Genomic DNA, 23569 nt, shown 5'->3' on the forward strand with positions numbered 1-23569 from the left:
TACTAAAACTTAAAACTTACTTCACAATTTTTTGTGTGTAAATTTTCCAAAAATGTGTGTTTATCCAGCCTGTGGGGCATACTGGACTGTAGTATAACCATGTACATACTGTGTTTTTGCAGTTGTGGTATGAAATCATTATCCTTTTTGGGTTCAGTGTGCCTCTCTGTGAATTTGGAGAGAAGAGGGGACAGACAAACAGAAGCAGAGGGAGGGCCTTTAAAAACAAACAGACCATTGTTGAGACAAAAAAACAAAAAAGTCAGTCAAGCATGACACATGGCCACTTTTTTTCACTTCCCTCAAAAAAACAACAGCAGCAGCCATATGTCTCCATTATGACTGTGCATTGCGCCAATCAAGTCCAGTCAGTCTGGTTGAAGCCTGAGAGTCCATGTGGTGCAGCTGGGAGCCGGCCAGGTGGTTACACTCCTGTGTTTGTGTTTGTCTGACTCTGAAGGCCGTGTATGTGTGTGTGTGTGTGTGTGTGTGTACACTGAGGTCGTTGACCTAAGTGGCCCAGCAGCAGCAGCAGCAGAGAGCGCAGTGTATCTCGACCACTGAGCTGCGTGGACTCTGCTCCTCTTGGCACATACCATAATAAAGGGCGCGTGCAGACAGACACAGAAAGAAACTATTCCTCTTTCATTCACCCTCACTCCTTACTTTCCTCCTTCCTTCCCTCCTGACTTTCTCTTACCCTCTTCCCCTTTTCTTCATCTCCGTCAGCCCCCCCCCCCCCCCCTTTGTTATTTATTATTTCACTCAGTTCGGCCTTCTCCCCTGGCCTAGAAAGGTTGCCATGGAGACAGAAGCGAATTTGATGCAGAGACTAGAAATGAATTATACAGTCAGGGGGAGCTATGTCTGTGTGTGTGTGTGTGTGTGTTAGCGTGACTCAGTGCTGAAGAGTGTTTTTGCAGGCTTTAATATTTTATGATTAGCTATAATATTTCTTTTTGAATATTTGATATGGATCTGAACATGCGCACACGTGTTTCTGTGCGTGCTTTTGTGTGTGTGCGTGTGCGACTCTTTGTCCACAATTTAATATGACATCATGTCTTATTTTTGGCACAACACAAACCACATGTGGGCTTCCTCCATTTGTCTGCAGGTGCAGTGTGTTTATCTTCTATTATGTTGTTTACTGTTTTTTTTTATTCTCATTGTCTTTGAGTTGCACATTGTTTGCCACAAATAACGTATTAACGTAAAGGCCTGTGGAAACTGGCAGGCTTCCTCCTTCATTAAAAAAGATGGAGATATTACTGACAAAAATCCTTGGGGATACATACAGATACATTTACATAGTATAGTCCAGTTATTTTGATGTGAAGTGCTGCTGCTGTAACAACCGACTCTGCAGCCAGATTTGTCACTGAATGAACCTGTAACACTAATCACATTTTTGAAATACTTTTTTTGGTCTGCAAATAGAAGAAGCATTACGACATAGTCTATAAAAAAGAAAAGATGCAGCAGTCCAGTACGGTACAGTCCAGAGTGTATAGGTTGCTGCCATAGTTTAAAGGGACTACGAGGAGATTTGGAAGTGTTTTCATACTACATTTCCCATGAGCCTCTGCTTGCACGGTGAAATTCTTGGACCGGCGCAAGAAGGACGAAAGCGAAAGCATTTGCCAAGAATCTTTTCATTAATCAAGAACGAAAGTCGGAGGTTCGAAGACGATCAGATACCGTTGTAGTTCCGACTATAAATGATGCCAACTAGCGATCTGGCCGCGTAATTCCCATGACCCGCCGGGCAGCCTCCGGGAAACTGAAACTAGGAAATGCTGGGCGAGTCGACCACTAAATAATAATATCAAAATAACTATAAAGACAAAATTATATCGAAAATGGACCCACTTGTCCCAGTATCTGGGGATGAGTGAAAGTCATTTTGATTACGTTGTTTAGAAGTGTCAAGGAAGGAGGATTCCTCTGTCGCCGGCACTTTGTAATTGTACCATAAAGATCTCCAGAGTTTTGTATTCTGCTGACTGCTGAGACATGTAGGGGTTTCTCCAGGGACTACAGTAGGATATTAGCCATGCTGGCTAAAGCTGCCCTTTTTACTGTATTTAATGCAGTTGATTAATTGGGACTGTCCACGTACAATAAAACAATAAAGTAATAAAGTAAAGTAAAGGTTCACAAACTTGAAATAGAAATCTGAATTCAGCTCAACATATGGACAGAACCAGTATCTGCCACCACCAGGGTTGCATTTTTATCAATATAGTGACGGAGAAACTGGATTTAAACTGATGATTATTCCACCTTACATCCTGGCGAACTTGGCAATGGTAGTGTTGATAATAGTATAATGTGTATTAGTTGAGAAATGACTGAGATCTGGTGCTAATAAAGTGTCATAATGTGCACTGGCACAGATTGGTTTAGTGTCTTTCTAAAAATAATCCTTAGTTGCCACCCTCTTATTATATTGCTTTATATTTCTCAGAGTAACTGTTTAACAGTCAGTAGTGTGTGTGTTTGAAGCCTCACTTTGTGTACTCAGGTTATAGACTATTACTATCCTATAAAATATTCATGTGTATTTTTTATTCATTTTGGATTCAGGTGAATCCCATTTTGTTTGGCCTTGAACTCATCATGAACCCAATTGTGACTGAGCTCAACATTTACTATGTCATCGACTGAGCCCAGTTCAATGTAGTTTGGTCATTTAAGTGCAGCAAATCTCTACCATGTCACTGGGTTTCAGATGGAAATGGACTGAATCTGTGGCTGTGCCCTGTCTCTCTGAGTGAACGTCATTCAGAACAGGTTGCTGTTTCTCAGGGGCAAAGTTGTGTCCCACTAATGTATCTGTGTGTGTGTTTTTGTGGAGGCTTTTTTTTTTGTCAGAGCTGAGCTGGTCAGTGTTGGCTGTCAATTTGGCTTCTGAACTTGTGCCTGGCCGCAGCTCCTTGCTCGTGTCTCATATCCGAAGCTGTTGGTTAATAAAGTTATGAAACCTCTCGACAGGAGCAGCAGGTATTAAAACAGAGAGGAGGAGGAGAGGAGAGGATGAAGTGGGAGTGGGAATGTGTGGTTGAAGAGAGGAGAGGAGGATGAGTAAGACAGAGAGGAGATGATTTCCTGTTTTAAAACTGAGATGACATGGAGGATGGAGTAAAATGGTGGGAGGCACAGGGATGGGATGGGATGGGATGGATGGGGGAGACGCACAGATGAAAGAGAGCAGCATGTTTACATCACATCAGCGTACGTACGCAGCTCTCATCTTTATTCTGTTTCTCTTATCACGTCTCTTTCTCTCTGTATTTATCGTTGTGTGTTGCGCGCTCACATAAAGTCCATCGTAAAGCACTGAGACATGATGTGTGATTACATACACCACACGCACACACACACACACACACCATTTTGTGTAACACGGGGCTAGTCAAGATCTAATGGGCCAGAATGAATTGCTTTAACAATGGCCATAAATTTCCCCTCCACAAATCTGCCCAGTGTTAGTTTGCAAGCAGGCAGCAGACATTGTGAATGCAGGGAGTACAGTCACACACACACACACATGCACACATACTGTACACAAAGGGGAGGAGGGAGGGGGGTGAGTGGGGGTAAAAGCCTTGTGCGGAGGAGGAGGAGGAGGGGTGTGTAGGGGGCAAATGGTTAGATGTGGAAAATGAGAGTGTGAAAAAGATTTGGTGCAGTGGTGATGGTGGTTGTGAGGGGGTTTTTCAGGGGGTGGGGGGGTTGGGTGGGGTGGGGGTGGGCGAGTGGTTAGTTTGCAGTGTGAACATGGTGAACAGAGGAAAACTCGGGTTTGGAAGAAAGAGAGTTGGGGCCAGGACCCTAAGATATTGTAGCATGTGTCATGTGTGAATGTGGGGGCAGAGCTGCAGAAGGACCATATTATGTGCGGTCTGGTGACCCAATTATTGTGTAGACTCAGTGTGTGTGTGTGTGTGTGTGTGAGAATCATTCCTGGTAGTCCTGTGCTCGCCGGAGGCCCGAGGGTGACACCAAAGAGCTCAGTGCTGCCTGTTGCTGGTTCACAAAGTAACTACACTCGAAATGAACTTGTTTTTGCAGTTTTGGTGTGTGTGTGTGTGTATGTGTGTGTGTGTGTGTGGGGGGGGACATGGTTCACCCACATTGATCAAGTCGATGCCATCCAATGGTTGAATTAGTCATTGTGTTAACATTTGGCACTTCCTGTTTTTCTGCCCCCCAGCGCTGGCATCGCTGTAGGATTCTACGGAAACGGGGAGTCGAGCGATGGAGCCAGTCGTTTGGCATACTCCCTGCGCCATGCCAACCGCACCGTCTCTGGGGTGGAGAAACTGGTCAGTAAATGTTAGAGATGTACTTCCGATACCATTATTTCCCTTCCTATACCGATTCCTATGCTTGTGCTGTGGGTCGATACCAAGTACAATACTAGTGTGTTATTAAAAAAATAAACACTTTATACTGTGTGTTTAGTACATACTACTACGCCTGCATGGATGTGATATGATTATCATTGTTGTAAGGTGTGGTTCAGGGTAAACCCTTTGTAAAACATGAATGAATACAGCTTGTCTGACAGTCAGACACAACTGAAAAACAACATACATAAATATTAAGGAATAAATAACTGGTACAGTTACATGTGGTATTAGATCGGTGCCTGGACTCCAGTACTCGCCGATACCGATGCCGGCAATTTCAGGGGTATCTGGTAAATACTGGTACCGGAATCGGTGCAGATATCTACTGTGTTGTTTGACCTCCTCAGTATTATCTCAAAATACAACTAAAAATGTGATTGACATTTGTTTTTCTACATTTTCTTTGTTTCCGTGGGGCCCAGGTGTCTGACAGCGCCCTCGCCTTAAACCAGACCGTGGAGGAGAGCCTGGTCCAGTTGGAGACGGCTTTCCAGGAGCAGACGGACTACGTGTCTATCGTCCAAAAGCTGCAGGGACAGCTGGACGAGCTGGTCAGGCTGATGGTCGACGTCCCCTTCTGGTCCAACACTGATATTTCCCTGGAGGATTTGGCCCGCAAGACGGAGGCCTTTGACTTTTACAGGTCAGTACCAACGAGCATTGGTCCGTGTTCTGTGCATTTCACTTGTCAACCAACCTGTGGCTTTAAAGTCCCTGAAAAGTGACACTGGATTCGTTTTCTGAGTTAATCACATCCCAGACATATGTCCTATTAACCATCCTGCCAATTTTGGATGCTAGAAAAATTCGTTTAGTAGGTGAAATTAGGTTTTAAAATCATGACTAAATGAGGCAGTTCTCGCAGCTCTGGATGTCTGCTGCAGGCACATAAGCCCCGCCCACTTGCTGAGCTTCGTCAAGTTTCAACTGTCAATCAAATGGCCTACTGCTAACTGTCACATCGTATCCGAGCAGCTACGGGCTTGAGCCTGGGTCTGAGTCCAGCTCTTATCTGAATGTCTCGGATACACACTGAGCAGTGAGGGAAATATGCTGGGGGCACACGAATCTCCGCTACCCTGATAGCGTTAGCTCGGCGGCTAATAGCCCGGCGTTAGCGCGTTAGCTCGACTAGCCCGGCGCTAACCGTTAGCTCGGCGGCTAGCCCCGTTCGTCCCGTTCACCCCGAGCCTCCATGGTCCCGAGCCACTGCAGCATCGGACCCACGGCTCACCACCACAGCAACGGGAGCCTTGAAGGCTACACCACAACAACAATGAGGGCCGCCACCGTCAGCACAGGACGACGGGCCTAGCGCTAGCCGCCGAGCTAACGCTATCAGGGCAAGCGGAGATTTGTGTGCTGACGGCGGCGGCCCTCAGTTTTGTTGCCGGTGTAGCCGTTGCTGTGGCGGTGAGCTGTGGGACGGACGCTGCAGAGGTTCACCTGGACTGTGGCTGTTTTGGCTTTTAGAGTTTTGCCACCGAGCGCCGGCTGGTCCCACTGTGGCAGTCTCATTAGTTTGTTTGAATTAAAAGTGGAGCTTCATGTTTCACATAAGAGCAGCGCTGCCTCTGGGATCTGTATAGACTATGTTCAAATAACACCACATTTACATCAATAAATAAATGTTTTACAATGACCTGATAAGTCTGCATTACATTTTATTAAGACAGAGACCAAGCTAGTGGACTGGTAGCTCCGGCGGCGCTGGTAGCTCTACGGGTAGTGGCAGCAGACGCTCGTTGGCATTCTTGAAGTATTTATAATATTACTGTGCACATGGGAGGAGTTATGAAAGTAGGGACGCCAGTGCGTCACGGCGCCCCCTCTGTAAGCCTGCCCTTAAAAACAAAGACCACTGAAGCAGAGTGAAACTGTGAAACCCTAACCTCTAAAATTAAGCACTGCACAGAAATGAGTATTTTTGCATGTTTTTATCAATACATTTCGAACACTTTTAATATATTTTGAAACAAAACTCCAATTTCACTTTCCAGGGACTTTAACACTGAAACAGTAGAAACATTTGATCATTGATCATCTAGTGCAGGGGTGTCAAACTGATTGTAGTTCAGGGGCCTTATGCACACCTACGGAGGCAGACAGGTGCGTCGGAGAGAACTACCAGAACGACCAACAAACTGAAACAGAGGAAGCTCCCGCACACTGTATTGACTTGCATATGATGTTTAATGAAAGAACAACGTTTCGGTCGCTGGGACCTTCATCAGGTTATGTGAAGGTTACAGTTCAGGGGCCACAAACAGCGCAATTTGATCTCAAGTGGGCCGGACCAGTGAAATAATAGCATGATAACCTGTAAATAAAAAGAACTTTACATGATTAAGATGTTTACAGTTAGTGAACTCTCCTTTTACAAAACATATCATGAACAACCTGAACTTTCGTGATAAAAATAGGTGCCATTTCAACATTATTATGCTTCTTCTCTCTTCTATGTAATTTTCACGCTTGTAAAATTCATCCTGAGGTGTGACACCCCCTGATGTAGCGTATCCTCTGTTTGTATATGTGTTTCCAGGTGGTTGGGATATCTGGGCCTGCTGCTGTTTGATGTGCTCATCTGTCTGCTGGTGCTCTTCGGACTGATACGCAACTCTAGAGGAACTCTGATTGGGTACGTTACCTCCCATCATACCCCAAGAGTTGCTCCTATTGGTCGTGTAAACCTTGGTTTTAAAAATATGCATTTGTTTTTGTCCTTCAGAGTGTGTCTGCTCGGGGTTCTGACTCTGATAATCAGCTGGGGGTCTCTCGGCATGGAGCTGGCTGTCGCTGCTGTAAGTGTAACCATGGCAACATCGCTCGAGCTCTCCGGCTCCGCAGTGATGTAATCTCTCTCTCTCTCTTTCTCTCCACCCGCTGCTCGAGCGAGTGTGTTTTCAAAGACGATGTTACTGTAGCCTGATGTGTCATGCATGTGTGTGTGTTGCTTTTGCCCACTTACAGTCGGCCAGCGACTTCTGCGTTTCCCCGGATACCTACATCACCAGGGTAACCAAGGAGAACGCTGTCATCAACCAAGGTACATATGAAACACTGCATGGTTCCTGCCCATTTATTCGCCATGTAAAAAAAACAACAAAGCAGCGTCTACCCACAGCTCCTTAAATATGACTTTTTGTCGTGGGCAGTTCAAACAAAGACTCATTTTCTTTTCTCCAGACTGATTTATTTTTAACCAGTCTCATTTATGTTTGCAAGAGGAGAACAAAACATTGTATAAATTGTGAATAGCATCCTCACTTCAGGGATGGAGGGAGCCTGGTCACTATAGAGATGCTCCGGGTTGACAAACAAGCAGAAACATCCAGAATAGACTCCACTTCCACACTGTGACAGTTGAATCTCACCCTGACATGTTGCTTCTATTTAAAGAAACCAGTGTGTGTGTGCGTGTGTGTTTATATATGTGTGTGTGAGTGAGTGTATCCAAGGGGATTGTGTTTGATTGACACTCTTGTATCTAAAAGCTCTTACTCTCTCTCTGCTGACTGCAATGCATCAGCAAACCCCTGCACACTCCCTGCTCTCTCTTTCCTCCTGCTCGTCCCAGATGTAAAAAAAAAAGATTCACAGAACATTTTTGCTTTTTTTTTTTTCCACTGTGGATCATTATCTGATTTGTTCTCCCTCTTCATCCTTTTATATCCTACTTTACTTCTCAATTGCTCCCATTCTTCCTCTCCCTCCCTCACTTTTCCTCTTTGCACTCATCTAATGAGTTCTATTGTCTGTCGGTTGTTTCCGCTCTGGCTGTCGAGCTGCTGTAGAGCACAGATGTTGCCTTCCTAACACATATAAAAATACATACACACAATTTTGCTATCACACTTATTTATTTATTTAAAGGTTTAATAATCAGGGACAATGCACATTAATAAAACATTGTAACAAATGTAAACATGCTAGAATTAGCCAAAAGGCTATTTTACGTCTGCTGTCCCTGGACTCATGTTTAGTAGTCAACCTAAAAGAGAATAAAATGATTTAGTTATATACATACAAACAATACATTAAAGGATTAGAAGGCTTAATTTGAATAAAGATCAAAAGGCAGAAAACTATGCAAAAGTCCATACATACACACACAAGCTAACTTAAACTCAGCTCAAACAACAGCCAGTTGCTACAGACAAAACAGAAGCAACGTAAAGCAGCAACACCAACATCAACACAAATTAATTACACAAGACATAATAACAAACTTGCAGGTCACAGCCAAGCAGAACATAAACACTAAACACATTAAAAGCCACGCACAAAAAGCAACAGTAATACTAGACAATGAATAAACCGACAGACAACATGACGGATGGCACCGACAGGCAGAGCAGCAAATGTGGGGAAAAATTAAGCACTAAAATGTAATGTTGACAGCTTTGACCACTAATTAACCACTTTCTTAAAAAGCATAGTTTGCTTGCTGCTTATCTTTTCACTAAACTATTATATTTGAACTGTGTGTATTGTTTGTATATGCAGATATCCTGCAGTATTACCTGAGGTGCAGCCCTGGCCAGATTAACCCCTTCCAGCAGGTAACGACGTGTTTGATTTCTTGCTTTTAAACTGCAGCGTGTATTTTCCTTTTTTGGTCCTTTTTATCCAGGTGATTGAGCTGCTGCGACGCAATAACCAACAGATACATTTGTTTGTGCTTTGGTTTTGTGCGTGGTGCGCCTGACTGTGTGTGTTTTTGTAGAGGCTGTCAGGGAGTCACAAAGCATTGGTGGAGATGCAGGATGATGTGGCAGAGCTACTGAGATCAGCAACACGTGATTATGCCAACACCAAGGTGCGTGCACTTATGTGTGTGTGTGTGTGTGTGTGTGCAATGATCTGTACTGTAGGTCTTTATTTCCATGCATGAGTGGTCGCGCGTTAAGCCGGAGCGAGATGAAAGTGGCATTTATACAAGTGTCGGTACACATGTATTTATTTATCTGTGTGTGTGTGTGTGTACATACATGAAGGTGTGTGTGTGTCTGTATTTGAGGCTGATTGTGTAACCTTTGCTGTGTGTTTGCAGGGGAGTCTCGAGCAAATCCAGTCTGTGCTGAATTCCACGGAGGTCGGTCTTCACCAGCTGACGGCTCTGGTCGACTGTCGCAGCCTCCACATGGTGAGTCACTCTGTTTGTTGTGTTTGTGGAGACGGGAGAGAGAGAGAAGACCTCACATCATCCCAAGGTCTTCTCTTCTCTTCTCTTCTCTTCTCTTCTCTTCTCTTCTCTTCTCTTCTCTTCTCTTCTCTTCTCTTATTCTCTTTTCTTGTTCTCTTCTTTGTCTCCTCTTCTTTTTCACTTTCTTTCTCTTCCTCTTGTCTTCCCTTCTTCTCCTCTTCTCTTCTTTGTCTCCTCTCCTCTTTTTCACCTTTTCTCTTTCTTTCTCTCCAATTCTCTTCTCTTCTCTTCTTCTCTTTTCTTGTTCTCTTTTTTGTCTCCTCTCCTCATTTTCTCGTCTCTTCTCTTTTCTTCTTCGTCTCCTCCTCTTTTTCACTTTCTTTCTCTTTCTCTTCCTCTTCTTCTCCTCTTCTCTTCTTTGTCTCCTCTCCTGTTCACATTTTCTCTTTCTTTCTCTTCCTCTTCTCTTCTCTCATCTCTTCTTCTCCTCAACTCTTGTTCTCTTCTTTGTCTCATCTCCTCTTTTTCCTCTTTTTCCTCTTTCTTCCTCTTCTCTTCTCTTCTCTTCTCTTCTCTTCTCTTCTCTTCTCTTCTCTTCTCTTCTCTTCTCTTCTCTTCTCTTCTCTTCTCTTCTCTCATCTCTTCTTCTCTTTTTCATTTGTTTTCTTTCTTCCTCTCCTCTTCTCTTCGTAGGACTACGTTCAGGCGTTAACCGGCCTGTGCTACGACGGCGTCGAGGGTCTCATCTACCTGGTTCTCTTCTCCTTTGTCACCGCTCTGATGTTCTCCTCCATTGTGTGCAGCGTGCCGCACACCTGGCCTGGCAAGAGGTAACACACACACACATACACACATACACACACTCATACACACACAAACACACACACACAATCAGTCTCTCTCATTGACACAAACAAGCCACACACCAGCCTCTCTGTTAATCTGTACACTAACAGCTAACATGTTACTAGCTCTAACTTCCTAATTGTCGTATGAATTCAGCTGATGGATTTGAAAACATTAGAGAAACATAAATAATCTCCTCGGTGCCCATGCATGTCACACTTTGAGTGTATATTTACCTCCTGAGCTGTCGTATCCTTCTGTGCGTCTTCCTGCTTGTCTTTGCATCCATCGAAGTTCTCTCTGCAAGTCTTTTTGTTGTTTACTTTACTGTTTGCCATTAGCTCCGCCAGTCTGGCTGATTTGTTTGTTTCTATGTTTGTACATCTCTCATTTTATTTTCTCCACCGTGGACTCGGAGCGCCACTGTTGTGTTAGATTGTGTATCACTACGTTTTTTTTTTTTTTTTTTTCCTATGCCCCACTTCCTCCTTCTGTTCCTTCCCTTCCTCCTCTCTCCCTGTCCTGATTTGGAAATGCTTTGGGCTTCAGCGAATGATGATGGATATTGGTGAAACCTTTGACGACCCTTTGGTCCAATTACCGGCCCTTTTCTTTTAAAAAAATACCCATACAAGCAACCAAATAACTCTGTGGTAAACTCAGCGCCAACAGCTTTATAGACTAATACATCAAACCATACGTGACGGTTTTCACTCTGGTGAATGATTTGAATTCTGAATCACAGCTGTGCCATATCAGTGGTGTTTTGTGCTTGTTGGTGGGAGTGTATTACCAGCAATGCTACCGTATGGCTCGGTGGGTATTAAACAAACAAAAAAAACCAAACGAATAATGTCCTTTAATAACCGCTCACCGGATTGGTTGCTGACTGTGCCGCAGCTGCCGAGTCTTTTCTGATGGGCTGCACAGTTCAACTCCATTTCGGGTGAAAGAGCGAAACGCCTCCATCTGGTGGTCGACCAGTGTGGTAACATCTCCTCAACCTTTTGTCTGTGTATGTTTCAACACAGGGCCCAGCCTTTGGTAGCAGTACGTGGGCAGTTGGTATATAGACAACAAAACAGTAGAGTTCACATATACATGTTATGATCTGTTTTGTGATCAATCACCACAATCAATCAAACTCAGTACAAATCTGTAGCCGCCAGAGATCCAACTTCCAAATCAGCACATATCTTATCTGATGCCTCATTCTGTTACGTTGCTGGCCGTTTATTTATTTATTTATTCTTTTTTTTTTTTTTTACATTTTTGACCATTTTATGTCTGAAAATGGTTTTGCCCAAACCAGCCATATTATCTCCTTTTTTCCCCCCCCGACGTTTTTTGCTTTAATTTCCATGTAGCACTCCGAGATGCATGAATATTTTAATTTTTTCTCTCTAAATCAACCAGACAATGGATTCTTGACATTTGACACTGTTGAGCTAAATTGAAAATTTGGCAGTAAATACCAGGAATCCTCCTCTGTGTCACTGGAGGACGACTGCATGGAGAAAATGACTGCATGTTTCTGCGCATTACAAGAACTTTCCAAAAAAAAAAAGGAAAAAAAGGGGGGTTTTCTATTTTCATACAGTTTAATATCATACAGCAACAATAAAAATAAAAAAAGCTGAGTTGTGCATTAATAATCAGAGACCCTACTGTACTTGTTGTGGACCTGTTGTGTAGATAAATGCTGCCCCTGTTCCTTTTCTTCTTGTTCAGCTGCTTTTGGCGGCTGGCGGCCGTCTTAACCAGGTCTTTTGTATCAGGGGACTCCTCCTCCTCCTCGTAGTACCAGAACGCCTCCCCCCTCTCCTAACCTCCTCTTCAACCACTTGTTTACACTCTGTTGTCTCTCTCGGATCTCCCTCCCCTCTACCTCCCCCCTCCCCCCCTCCTTACCCTCCTCCTATCCATCACGCCCTCTCGTGCCCTGCCCTTACCCTGAATTGAAGGACGGATGAGGAAGACGGAGAGGACGAGTCGGGCGCCTCACGGGGCGGTGTGCACGATAACCTGTACCGCGTTCACATGCCCAGTCTCTACAGTTGTGGCTCCAGCTACGGCAGCGAAGCTAGCCTGCCCGCTACAGCCCACACTGTCAGCAATGCCCCCGTCACTGAATACATGTGAGTTAGCAGCACCCACCGCTAGCTAGAGGCTAGCAGGTCAACACACTGCCTGCCGTAGGTAGCTGATGCTTGCCCCCCTGTGACCCAGACTAGCAGCATAGTAACGCTCACTGCCTGTGAATATGACCAGTTACAACAGCTACTTTATGCTATGTACGGCTCTCGCATGTCCTTTGTGACACTCTGTCAGCTATATTTGTCACTCTAGTTACAACCCTTCACTAGCTTCCCCTTAACGGGATAGTTCAACATATTGGCAAATTCTCCTATTGCCATAATCCCTATAGTCATAGCAGTAGGTTCATTACCTTTAATTATCGGTGCATGTTGTTTTGAGATCAGCGGGGCAGAGACGTGAGCTGCTCAGTGAACACAATAGAGGTGAACAGTACAACTCCCCTGTCCCTCATCAAACTCAACAAATACACAATCCAACAACTCCAAAACGCTCTCGTGGACAAGTTGTGACCTGCACATTCACCACACTATGAGATAATCATGTAACATTAAGAAACAGAGTTGTTTTTCGAGGCAAATTATTTCAAAAGCGCAATAGTTCCAAGTATTTGCTTAGTGTGTCGTAATGTTACATAATTATACATGATTATTTCATAGCGTGGTGAATGTGCAGGTCACAACTCGTCCACCAGAGCGTTTTGGAGTTGTTGGATTGTGTATTTGATGAGTTTGATGAGGGACAGGGGACCTGTACCGTTCACCTCCATTGTGTTCACTGAGCAGCTCACGTCTCTGCCCCGCCGATCGCAAAACAACATGCGCCGATAATTAAAGGTAATGAACCTACTGCTATGACTATAGGGATTATGGTAATAGGCGAATTTGCCAAAATGTTGAACTATCCCTTTAAGTAGATAATTAGATGCTTGCTACATCAGCCAGCCTGCCTGTTTCAGTCCACAGTGTTAGCAAAAAATCAGATATTAAACAGTTAATTCAAATTCTGCACTTGCCGCAGCACAAGTTAATAATTTCACCCTGCTTGCTACGTGTTACAGTTTGCCACAAGACAACTGCAACTGCTTGCCCTGATTACAACCACACACACAAAAAAAAAAAAAACACAGAAGAGAAAGAAGCATCTCTAGTCTGCCACTGCTTGCCTCTGTTTTTAGCTGTGTGCTGATAAAGGACCACTTGCTTTTTGCTGCAAAGCAAATAAATGTAACTTCAAGAATGAGAAAGTTAAAAAGTTAGATCAGTTAATTTGTGTCTGTTCTGAAAAGCATGTGTTACTTTGAGATTCTGGTCATTGTCGTTCATGTTTTGGGACTTGAACAAATCCTGTATATTTACAGTCAGAATACTGGTGGTGACTATACTCCAATAGATACCACAGGGTTGTAGCAGGATTCATTTCCCACCACAATCAGCTCTCAGCAGCAAGACAATCAGCTGGACCAGATTTATATAATCCAAGAAAATCAGTTCAGTAACTCACATAGACATATAATGAATGTGTGTTGACCTGTGTGTGTTTATGCCCAAGACACCTAGATAAAAATATCTTTGTGTGGAAAGACTGGACTATTTTAGCAACTGTTTTATGTGCTCCAACTTTGTTTTAATACAATGAACCTTATCTGTTCAGACATTTATAATATCTATTTGTTAGACAGTTGCACTGTCACATATAAAATAGTCGGTTTAATTTGGCTTATGAGACACCTTTGAAGCTTCATAATATTATTTTATATTTAAAACTTTTCTTCTTGAAACTGTTAATAGTTGAAAAGTGATCAACATATCCTTTTATAAACAATGTGTGCTACGGCCGGCAGCCTGCAGGTCCACACACTGATAAAAGCAGGATTTTCTTGAGCGTGTCCCATTGTGAGACTTAATGTTTTTCTTTTTTTTCTGCATTGTTAAGAAAGAATGTAAACTATGTTGGACTGTGGCAGAGGTGTTTAACCCCTGGCTCTATATACGCTACCAGGCTTTTGGTCCCTGACGTGTAATTTACTACTTGAGGCCATTTGTTGTCAGAGGCCATTTGTCTCACAGAAGGTCATAAAGTTTGAACTCCTCCTGAGCAGAGCAGACCACAGATCAGCAGCAGCTCACTCAGCTGAGCGACCAGCCAGCGGCAGGGTGACCACATGCAGTATGTAACCTCTGATTCTGTAACGCAGGAGCCAGAACGCAAACTTTCAGAACCCTCGGTGTGAGAACACCCCCCTGATTGGCAGGGAGTCCCCTCCACCCTCTGTAAGTGCACACTTTCTAGATCACACTCTCCCTCCCACTATCTTCCAATACCCACAAGTGCTGCTGGGAAAAAAATAAATACTCCAAACTGCAGAAAAAACCCACAGATTTTGTAAATTTCAGAATGTAAAGAAGGAAACATCGTGTTGATGAATGTGCTTTTTATTGATGATGTATTGTTGAGTGCATGCTAGTGTGGATATTGGAAGGTAGTCCCCTCTCCCCACACCACTGCAAGTGTCCTCTGTGCTAAAAACTAGTCCGTGATCATGGATCGCCTTCATGAAGGTCATTTTGGCAGCCTGGGATTACCTGGAAGTTTTATCTTATTATCATAAAAGAAGCCTGTTGTTACTGTAGCTGGATGTTCTGCACTTGCATCGAAAGAGAAGCTCGACTCTTTTGATTCGAAGTGTAATTGTTGGCTCGGTCTAATACACGATAAGTCACAAAAGTTGTTCTCTATTTCTGATGTAAAAAGGTCTGGTTGGTTTCACAGTGAAGCGTGAGAGAGGACTTGCAGATCGATCATCATCTGAATATCTGGTGCTGTTCAAATGTTTGGCGCTTTTTTTTTTCCCTTCAATATGAAACAAACCCACCACCACCACTCTACCAGGGGCATGTGTGTTCAGTATGTGACTGTTTTAAAAATACAAACAGGTTGATTATTCTGGCTTTCACTTCTGGTGCTGAGCCTGTTAGTTGTGGATGTTGTTCCATGCTCTATCAAACAAACATTTTATTTTGTTTTGTTTTGGGGGGGGGGGCAACAGAACAGGAGCGTGGACCGACTAAATTTAATCAACAAAACGTAGTAATAACAATAATAATAATAATTCAGAACACCTGCACACCTTTTTAGGATTCCTCATGACCTGCAGTGAAGCTGCAATGTTTTTTTTTTGGGTGACAGTTCAGTTCAGCCCCCACCTCTGAGTAAACTCGAGCCCAAGCCTCTAAAGTCCCCGCTCCCCCTCCCTCCACTCCCCCCTCCCCCCACCCCCCCATCCCTTGTCCCCCACAGTGTGTCTATGTGTGCATTCTCCGGTCGAGGTGTGTGCGTTGTTGTGTGTGTGTCCTCTGTTTCTGTGCCCCCCCCCCCCTCCACCCTTCACCATTTAACAGTCACAGGAGCACACGTTTCCCACCTCCACCGCTGAACCGTAGCAGCCAACCGACAAACGGCCCACAATGCATCACTCCCGTCCTGTCCCGTCCTGTGCAGAGCTGCTCTCCTGGTGTCTGCGGTGTGACGTGGGAACAACAACAAACCCCCCAGCAGAGGCCGGCTCCATGAGAGAGAGAAGCACTAACTCATACCAGGCTAACCTAACTACATCAGAACTAGAGCACTAACTACAAACCACTGACAAAAAAAAAATCAATCAATCAACCACATCTGCTAATAATTTATTGACAATAATAACATCATCCAGACGTAATCAGCTGCTATAATAATATAACTAAGTGACTGTTGTGATCAAACTCCCCCGGCTGTCCAAATGACTGGTCAGAGTACTTCTGCTGTACCTGTGTGTTTGTGTTGTCACCCCACATATCTATCTATCTATCTATCTATCTATCTATCTATCTATCTATCTATCTATCTATCTATCTATCTATCTATCTATCTATCTATCTATCTATCTATCTATCTATCTATCTATCTCGAAACCATTCATATCTGTTGATCTACTGCACATAACTGTGACACTTACAGTATTTCTATGATGCTTCTTTTAATTTTCAGTGTTAAAAAGAGTTCAAGATCATAATCTGTGCATGTTTTTCTTCTCCTTGTCTTTTTTTGTCCTTTTTTTGTCTCTCTCTCTCTCTCTTCCTTTCCCATTGTCTCCTGTTCTTATCTCAAATTCTCACTCTGCTTGTGCCCCCTCCCCTCCCCACCCCACATGCTCATCTCTCTCTCTCCGTCCTCTGTCACCGTCTTCCCGTCTCTCCAGTACACCTCCAGTATGAGAGCCAAGTACCTGGCCACCAACCGACCGGACCAGAACCGACGCTCCGTTCCCAACGACCAACTGGACCCGGCCAGCCGGCCTCACCCCACCGCCCGACCACAGTCCTCAGTCCACTAGAGAAACCAGACACCACACCGGTCCACACAACAACAACAACCCCCCACCACATACACATACACATACACACACACCCACACAGTACTGCCTGAATCCAGTTCTCACAGCCAACAGCAGCAGAGCTCCACCAAAGCCGGGCGCTCTGAGCACCGACAGGACCCCACAGTTGGTTTGAGGTCCAACGAATTTCATCAGAAACAACAACGACAACAGCAACGACAACAACAACACCAGGCCAGAACTCATCAACCAAGCACCTCAGTACAGGAACTGCACTTTGAAGGTTCAACTCCTCTCCTCTACTCCTCACCACAGTCAGAGCCCATCCTTCCTTGAAACATCACCACTTCTACCAACAACACCGCTGTGGCGCGGACCAGCCCAACATACAGTACAGTACCCACAATGCACAGCAGCTAAAGCCGCGGCTCCGGCCTCCACAGATTCTTCTCCTTCTTCTTCTGTCAAAAGTATCTCCACTGGGATCTGTACACCGCCCTCCAGTGGAGACAGCTACGCCACTCGCACCACTCAAACCCTCGACCCCCCCCCCGGACACCTTTACATTCAGATCACACACTCGCAGTTAGACAAGCACACACACACACACACACACACACACACACACACACACACACACACACACACATATATACACACTGTACAGAGCTGTAAATAGTGAACATGTGCTTTGTTCTGATTTCATGAAAAAGTCGACTGTTGAATCATTACTGGTAATGTGGTGTGATGCGTGTTTATCATGGAAATTTTTGCTGTATCTCTCATGCACACACACACACACACATACGAATACACACCCCACACACACACACACACACACACAAATAGGTTGATAGTCTTAACTGAACACTCATCTGTATAGATAATAAGCCAGTGAATCAGAAAGCCATGTTAAGATAGAAACTCTAGCACATCCACATTTCTCTCTTTAGCTTAACTTTGTCGTCTAACCAAGACTTGAATCGTGAACTCGAGGGGGAAAAAAAACGGCGTCCGTCCACGTCGTCTCTCTACTCGTACTTGTTTACGTGCACAAACACTGCACGCGTCGTCAGTTTTAATGCATTCTTGAATATGAGCCAGGAATCCGGTTGTGGAATAACTTGCATCGAAAGCCTTTTGGGAAATGGAGCGAGAGACAAGACAAAGGGGACATAAGACGGCTCAACCTGTGCCAAAAAACTATATAATAACAATGAGGGATGCCTGATTCTGTCTTCTTCCCCTACTGCCTCCACAAGTCTCAAACACAGGAGGGGGAAGAAACCTTCTCTGGGATGTTTCCCTGTGGCTGTAAATAAAATAAAAAAAAGGGAACAGGACAAGACTTTTGAAAAGACAAGACAATTGTGACTTACCGTACACATTTGCCAGGTGCTACAGTACGAAATCCAGTCGAGGTCCCGGGAGACGATCAGCACTGAGAAGGGACGGAAACATGTTTTGTTACTATGATGTTTTGTTTTCATTCAGGGATGTGATCAAGAATATAAAAAAAAACACACAAAAAAAGAGGAAGAAGAACGGCTTTTCATCATTTACTGAATGGTTGTGTCGCAGAAACCTGAAAAAAAATCATGTCCCTGATAAATAATGTTACATAAGTGTTTCAGAATAAAGGCCCGAGGGTGTTTTTTTTTTTTTTTTTTTTTTTTTTTTAATGTTTTATTATAATAAGCTGACATTCGGGATGTAATACTGTGACCAACTGTAGTATTCTGTTTCCTCTGTATTGTCAACTCTTTCTTCCTGTGCTTTTATTTTGGTAACTGGTGACCTTGGATCGACCTCTATTCACCAGGAGTACGTTTTTTGTTTTTGTTTTTGTTTTTTTTCTTCTTTTTTTTTACCCACAAGCACAAATTCTCTTCAAGGTGACTTTGTGAGATGGAGAAGTAAAAACGCACTGCCTGAAACACTGCCAGTGGTTTTTCCCCTCCCGCTCTAAAAAACTCTGTGTACAGTGTATAAAACCTGTAGTCGTGAAACCTGTGTGTGTGACATCACTGCAGTGTGATTGGCTATCGCTATCGATCTCAGTGTTACTGTGTGTAAGTACAAGTGATCAGTGTGTGTCTGAATGGCTGCAAAGAAAAAGGGGCCCACAGCCTATCTAGCCTGAGTCATCGCCACACCAATGCCCTCATACACACACACACACATAGAAACCCAAACACACATACACATGCTGTACAGACACATACACATTCAACACACACACTGCAGTTACCATATTAAAAAAAACCCCATCTTTCCCTCCTTTTATCCTGTTTACATTCACATCTAGAGCTGTAGTGACTGCACGCACGCCCTCTCCCACAGCTGTGACATCACGCCGATAACCATTTGCATTATGGGTGATGTAGTAGGACGTACGTAGCTGCTTTTCAGAGAAGCCTGGAAACCTCGTTAGTTATATAGTTGAGTGAGCAGAGCCCTAACATCCAGACACCTTTCAAACCACCATCCCTGTACAGCATTTTAATATTTTATTATTAATCAATGACCACTTCTCGTATTAGCGAGACAATCTTACATGTGTGATTTTACTAGAAAGAAAATGTCCATGTTATGGTAACAATGCTACCTATGGTCTAGTACTTTACAGTGTTTTTTTTTTGTTTTGTTTTTGTTTTTGCACCATTGATGCAAACAATGTTAAGATCTGTGGGACTAGTCACTGATTAATGGCCTTTCATAATGTTTTTAAACTCTTACAACACTCTTCATATCACAACATTTTTTTTTTTTTTTTTTAATTTTTTCTCTGTCTTGTAAAAATCAAAAAGTTTAAAGATAAAACAATAGCTAGCTGTTTTGTAGGAGAATAAAGGCAAGAGCAGCGTTTTTCCTCTCTTATTAATGGTGAATGACTCTCTGTCTTGCAATGTTTTAATAAAACTATTCCAGTGTAAAGTCTGCATACTTGACATTAAGTTGTATTTGAATTCCTGTGCAATGCTTTGTGGGATTTATCCGACCTGGTACAATGTGACCCGATGTGAAAAAGATAAAAAAAACAAAAAAAAACAAAGGAGCCCTGCTGCTCGTGTTCAAAAGTCAGCGATGTGTGTGTATGTGTGTGGGTATCTATCTATCTACAGGACTTCAAATACACCTCTGTCCAGATGTGACGGACAAGCAATGTTTTCTATGGCTGTTTTTATTTTCTGATGGTTTAACTAAGATATTAATGATGTACATGTCAAAACTGTGGTAATGATATCATTCAGCCTGGAATAAATGTTTTAAAAAAAGAAATTAAAGCAACTTTAACGTACTGGTCAAGATTGTGGCTCGTTATCATTTCATAGACAATAAAAATTTATGGAGGAGTTCATCAGACCTGTGGTATTTTATCTCAGGAGCTCAGAATAGAAACCAGGTTCTGGTTTTAAAGCTTTACTTTGCTTTGTGCCGTTGTTATTATACCTCACTGACAGTTTCCATCCATTTGTATTATTGATGTGTTCATAATTTCAAACTGCCAAGTCAGTCGATATCCATTATATCGAGGAGTATAAATACAAATGATGATTGATGGTGATAAAATGAGTTAAGAAGTAACATCTATTGATCGTAACTGATGATAAGTGTCTTTTAATGTGATGTTTTAAACTTGTTCCATTAGTTTTACAGCAGCCGTTGTATATAAAGTTTCTTTACAAGAGGGAATCGAAGCCATGAATCAGTTTCATCTGGCTGTCATCAGGTTTCACGGTAAATACAATCACAGTTATCAGGTTTATGTTTTAATTTCCTCTAATCTTATAATGAAGATGTCAGTCTTTGTAAAGTGTTTCACATAGTTGCTGTGTTAAATCTTAAAAAAAAAAAAAAAGTCCTGTAGAAAGTAGAAACCCATTCAAACTCACTTCCTGTCTTGTGGAAAGTTTCTACAGTGTGATAAACAAACATCCACCATTCCTGAAACAGCTGTTTTTCTATTTACATATTCTGTATTTAAAGAACAGCATGCACTAGTCAATGTTATGTTTTATTTATTTATTTTAACTTCGTTGTCTCCACCTAGTGGCCTTTTAGTGCAGGAACATCATAGCAAAATACCAAGAATCTGAGGATTGTCTCTGCAGTGGTACAGTGCAGTGTAAAGTAAGTTTCACTGTGATGCTTGTTGTTGCTTCCTGCTTCATTTTCACATTTTTGAATAATTGTTATAAAACACTTCTATGCTGATGATACTATTATCTACTGCATCACTGATTCTGTACAATTAGCCACTGACAGGCTGCAGGCTGCATTTCACAGCTTTCAATCAGCTTGTTCTAAATGCAGACAAGACCACATTTATGATATTTTCAAATTCTAAAACTGTTGTTGATAATGTTTCAATTTCTTCATTAAATGGCTCCCGTATTGAAAGGGTCTTGGAGTATAAATACTTCGGTATCTGGATAGACCACAAATTCTCTTTTAAACATCATATCGATAACCTTGCCTGCAAGCTGCGTCAGAGCTGCATCTTGTACAGAAATAAAACTTGTTTTCCAATATTCTGTGGGAAAGGGATTGTGGAAGCAACTCTTTAATTTATAGGCATGCAGCTGCATCAAAACCCTTGAAAATGAGGGTCTCCCTTTATGAGTTATAAATAAAGGTTTAAAGTAAAAATTTTCCCTGACAGTTACACACAGAGACGACAGGCCTCAGGAAGTCGCAGTGAAACCTGGGCCATGAAACCTGTCACCTGTCAACGTTCAACCTACATGTTCTGCAAACGTGTTGGCGGATGTGTGAAATGTCAAAGTGTCACCAGAGCTTTCCAGATGTCATTTCCAATCAAGAGCACGCACAGTGAAACTGAGCTTCACCTTCAGTCCAATAATCGTTCTGTGAAATTAGCATCAAGTCAACTGACACCGTGTTGTTTCTATGTATGCATGTATTGCTCTTCAGATTGTGAGTTGCTCCACTTCTGCACCATGAGTCAGCAGCACAGAAAGCTTTTCACAGAGGTAATCATGCCTGTCGTGCTATTTCTAGATGTGCTAACCTACTTATGAAAGGCAGAAACAACATTTGGGAAATGGAGGCAATAATGTACAGTTACTGGACCAGTAGGTATAAGAAGAAAGCAAATATGGAAGTGTAAACTCATGGATTTATTATAATATTGAAAGATACCTATTAAGGTATCAAATGTTGTTATAGATAAAATCATACATTTTTGGGCTTATTTCCATCACTGACAGTTGACTTTCCTCCTCACATAAGCTTTTAACAGCATACCTGACCTGAAATACATTTGAAATACCTTTTTATAAATAATTATAATTGTATTTTGTGACAAATTGTTGAAGATAGCGATCAAAGAAGTATTGGATGAGCACCTCAAGCAGCTCTGAACCAGATCTACTTATCAAAACTTTAATTTTTTGGTAAACTTTCTTGGTTGTTGCAGTAAGTCTTGCAGCCAGCAGGTGTCAGTGTCCACTCAGCCACATGTATTGTAGCTTAAAACCTCTGGACTATTTCACAAATTCACTGCTGTGTGTTAAAGTGTTTCTCTAAGCGCTCCCTGCGGTCCACTCAGTCCAACAACATCTCTGGAGTATCCAGTTGGGAGAGAGGCCATAACACACGCACACACAGAGGCATGCAGGGCGCTAATCTCTGGGTTCAGACTTTATCTCCGCAGGGCCGTGTGTACGGCTCAATCAGATAAGGGGACTACTGTTGTTTCAGTGTGTTTGTGAGTGGGTGGGTTTGTTGGAGGAGAAGTAGGGAGAGGGGAAGGGGGATGAGGGGGTTAGGTCTCCAGACAGGAACCCAACAGCTCATAAACAAGGTCAGAGTTTAGAGGTCAGTGCTGTGTCCCTCATAACCCCGATTTAAAATCCCCTAAAGTATTTCCACCATGCACAGTCTCACAAGAAAAGAAGGGAAAAACATTGACGAAAAGCAGGTTTTTATTGTTTTTTTTTTTATTGATTTCAGCCATAACGTCTAAAGACAGTCCAGATACTGGAGAGAGCACAACAGTTCATCATATACATTCACTTTAACTTTAAGGGTCAGAGCTTAACTTAATAACTTTTACTCAAGTTATATATATAAAAAAAAAGCTGCTTTCAATGCACAGAAAGATTAGAAGTCGACCCAACATGAGTCATTTCTCAATAAAAACCTCAAAGGGGATAAAAAATCGTTGTTACGCTGCTATAAAGTTTTAAAAATCAGCGTAACATCACCGACAGATAAAAGCACAGATAAAGACAGGTGATGTCTATTGATTTAAAGGAACAGTTTGACACATTATTGACTGACCGCCCTCATGTCCATGTGCTAAATATGACGCTAAGTAGTTAGCCCATGTTAGCATCGCTCATGTGAAAACAGCCCTCTGGCAAATACTTTTAGTTATCTTATTCTTTTAGTCTGGATGAAAAAGAAAAGTATGAACATAAACCCAAGTTTTACTGGGAGCACATCTGGATAGAGCTAACTAGATTCATATTTAGCGCACAGATGTGAGTGGTGTCCAACTTCCTGCAACAAACTCAAATTTGCCAAAAATGAGCGATACATTTGGATTTGTGATGATTTGATAAGAGGCCTCATTTGTTCATTTTGTTGTTCACGAGTTGTTAAAACAATAGATTGACGTTTAATCGACTTTATTGCTGGGAGTAAGATGAGTAGATT

The 23569-nt window shown here is 42.7% G+C and overlaps 1 protein-coding gene across 1 annotated transcript in view; it reads left to right on the forward strand.

The window, feature by feature from the left end:
* ttyh3b (tweety family member 3b) overlaps positions 1-20177 on the forward strand; it is a 34385-nt gene extending 14208 nt beyond the window's left edge. The window contains exons 4-15 of the mRNA XM_083973573.1: positions 4220-4331; positions 4841-5061; positions 6964-7059; positions 7150-7222; positions 7392-7467; positions 8928-8983; positions 9148-9240; positions 9475-9567; positions 10261-10397; positions 12378-12551; positions 14708-14783; positions 16748-20177. Of these exons, the coding sequence (XP_083829699.1) occupies positions 4220-4331; positions 4841-5061; positions 6964-7059; positions 7150-7222; positions 7392-7467; positions 8928-8983; positions 9148-9240; positions 9475-9567; positions 10261-10397; positions 12378-12551; positions 14708-14783; positions 16748-16882 (1342 nt within the window). The 3' untranslated portion in view covers positions 16883-20177. The remainder of the gene's footprint in view (positions 1-4219; positions 4332-4840; positions 5062-6963; positions 7060-7149; positions 7223-7391; positions 7468-8927; positions 8984-9147; positions 9241-9474; positions 9568-10260; positions 10398-12377; positions 12552-14707; positions 14784-16747) is intronic.
* Positions 20178-23569: the final 3392 nt, after the last annotated feature.

Source organism: Trachurus trachurus (assembly GCF_905171665.1).
Source record: "Trachurus trachurus genome assembly, chromosome: 1".
Classification (NCBI taxonomy): domain Eukaryota; kingdom Metazoa; phylum Chordata; class Actinopteri; order Carangiformes; family Carangidae; genus Trachurus; species Trachurus trachurus.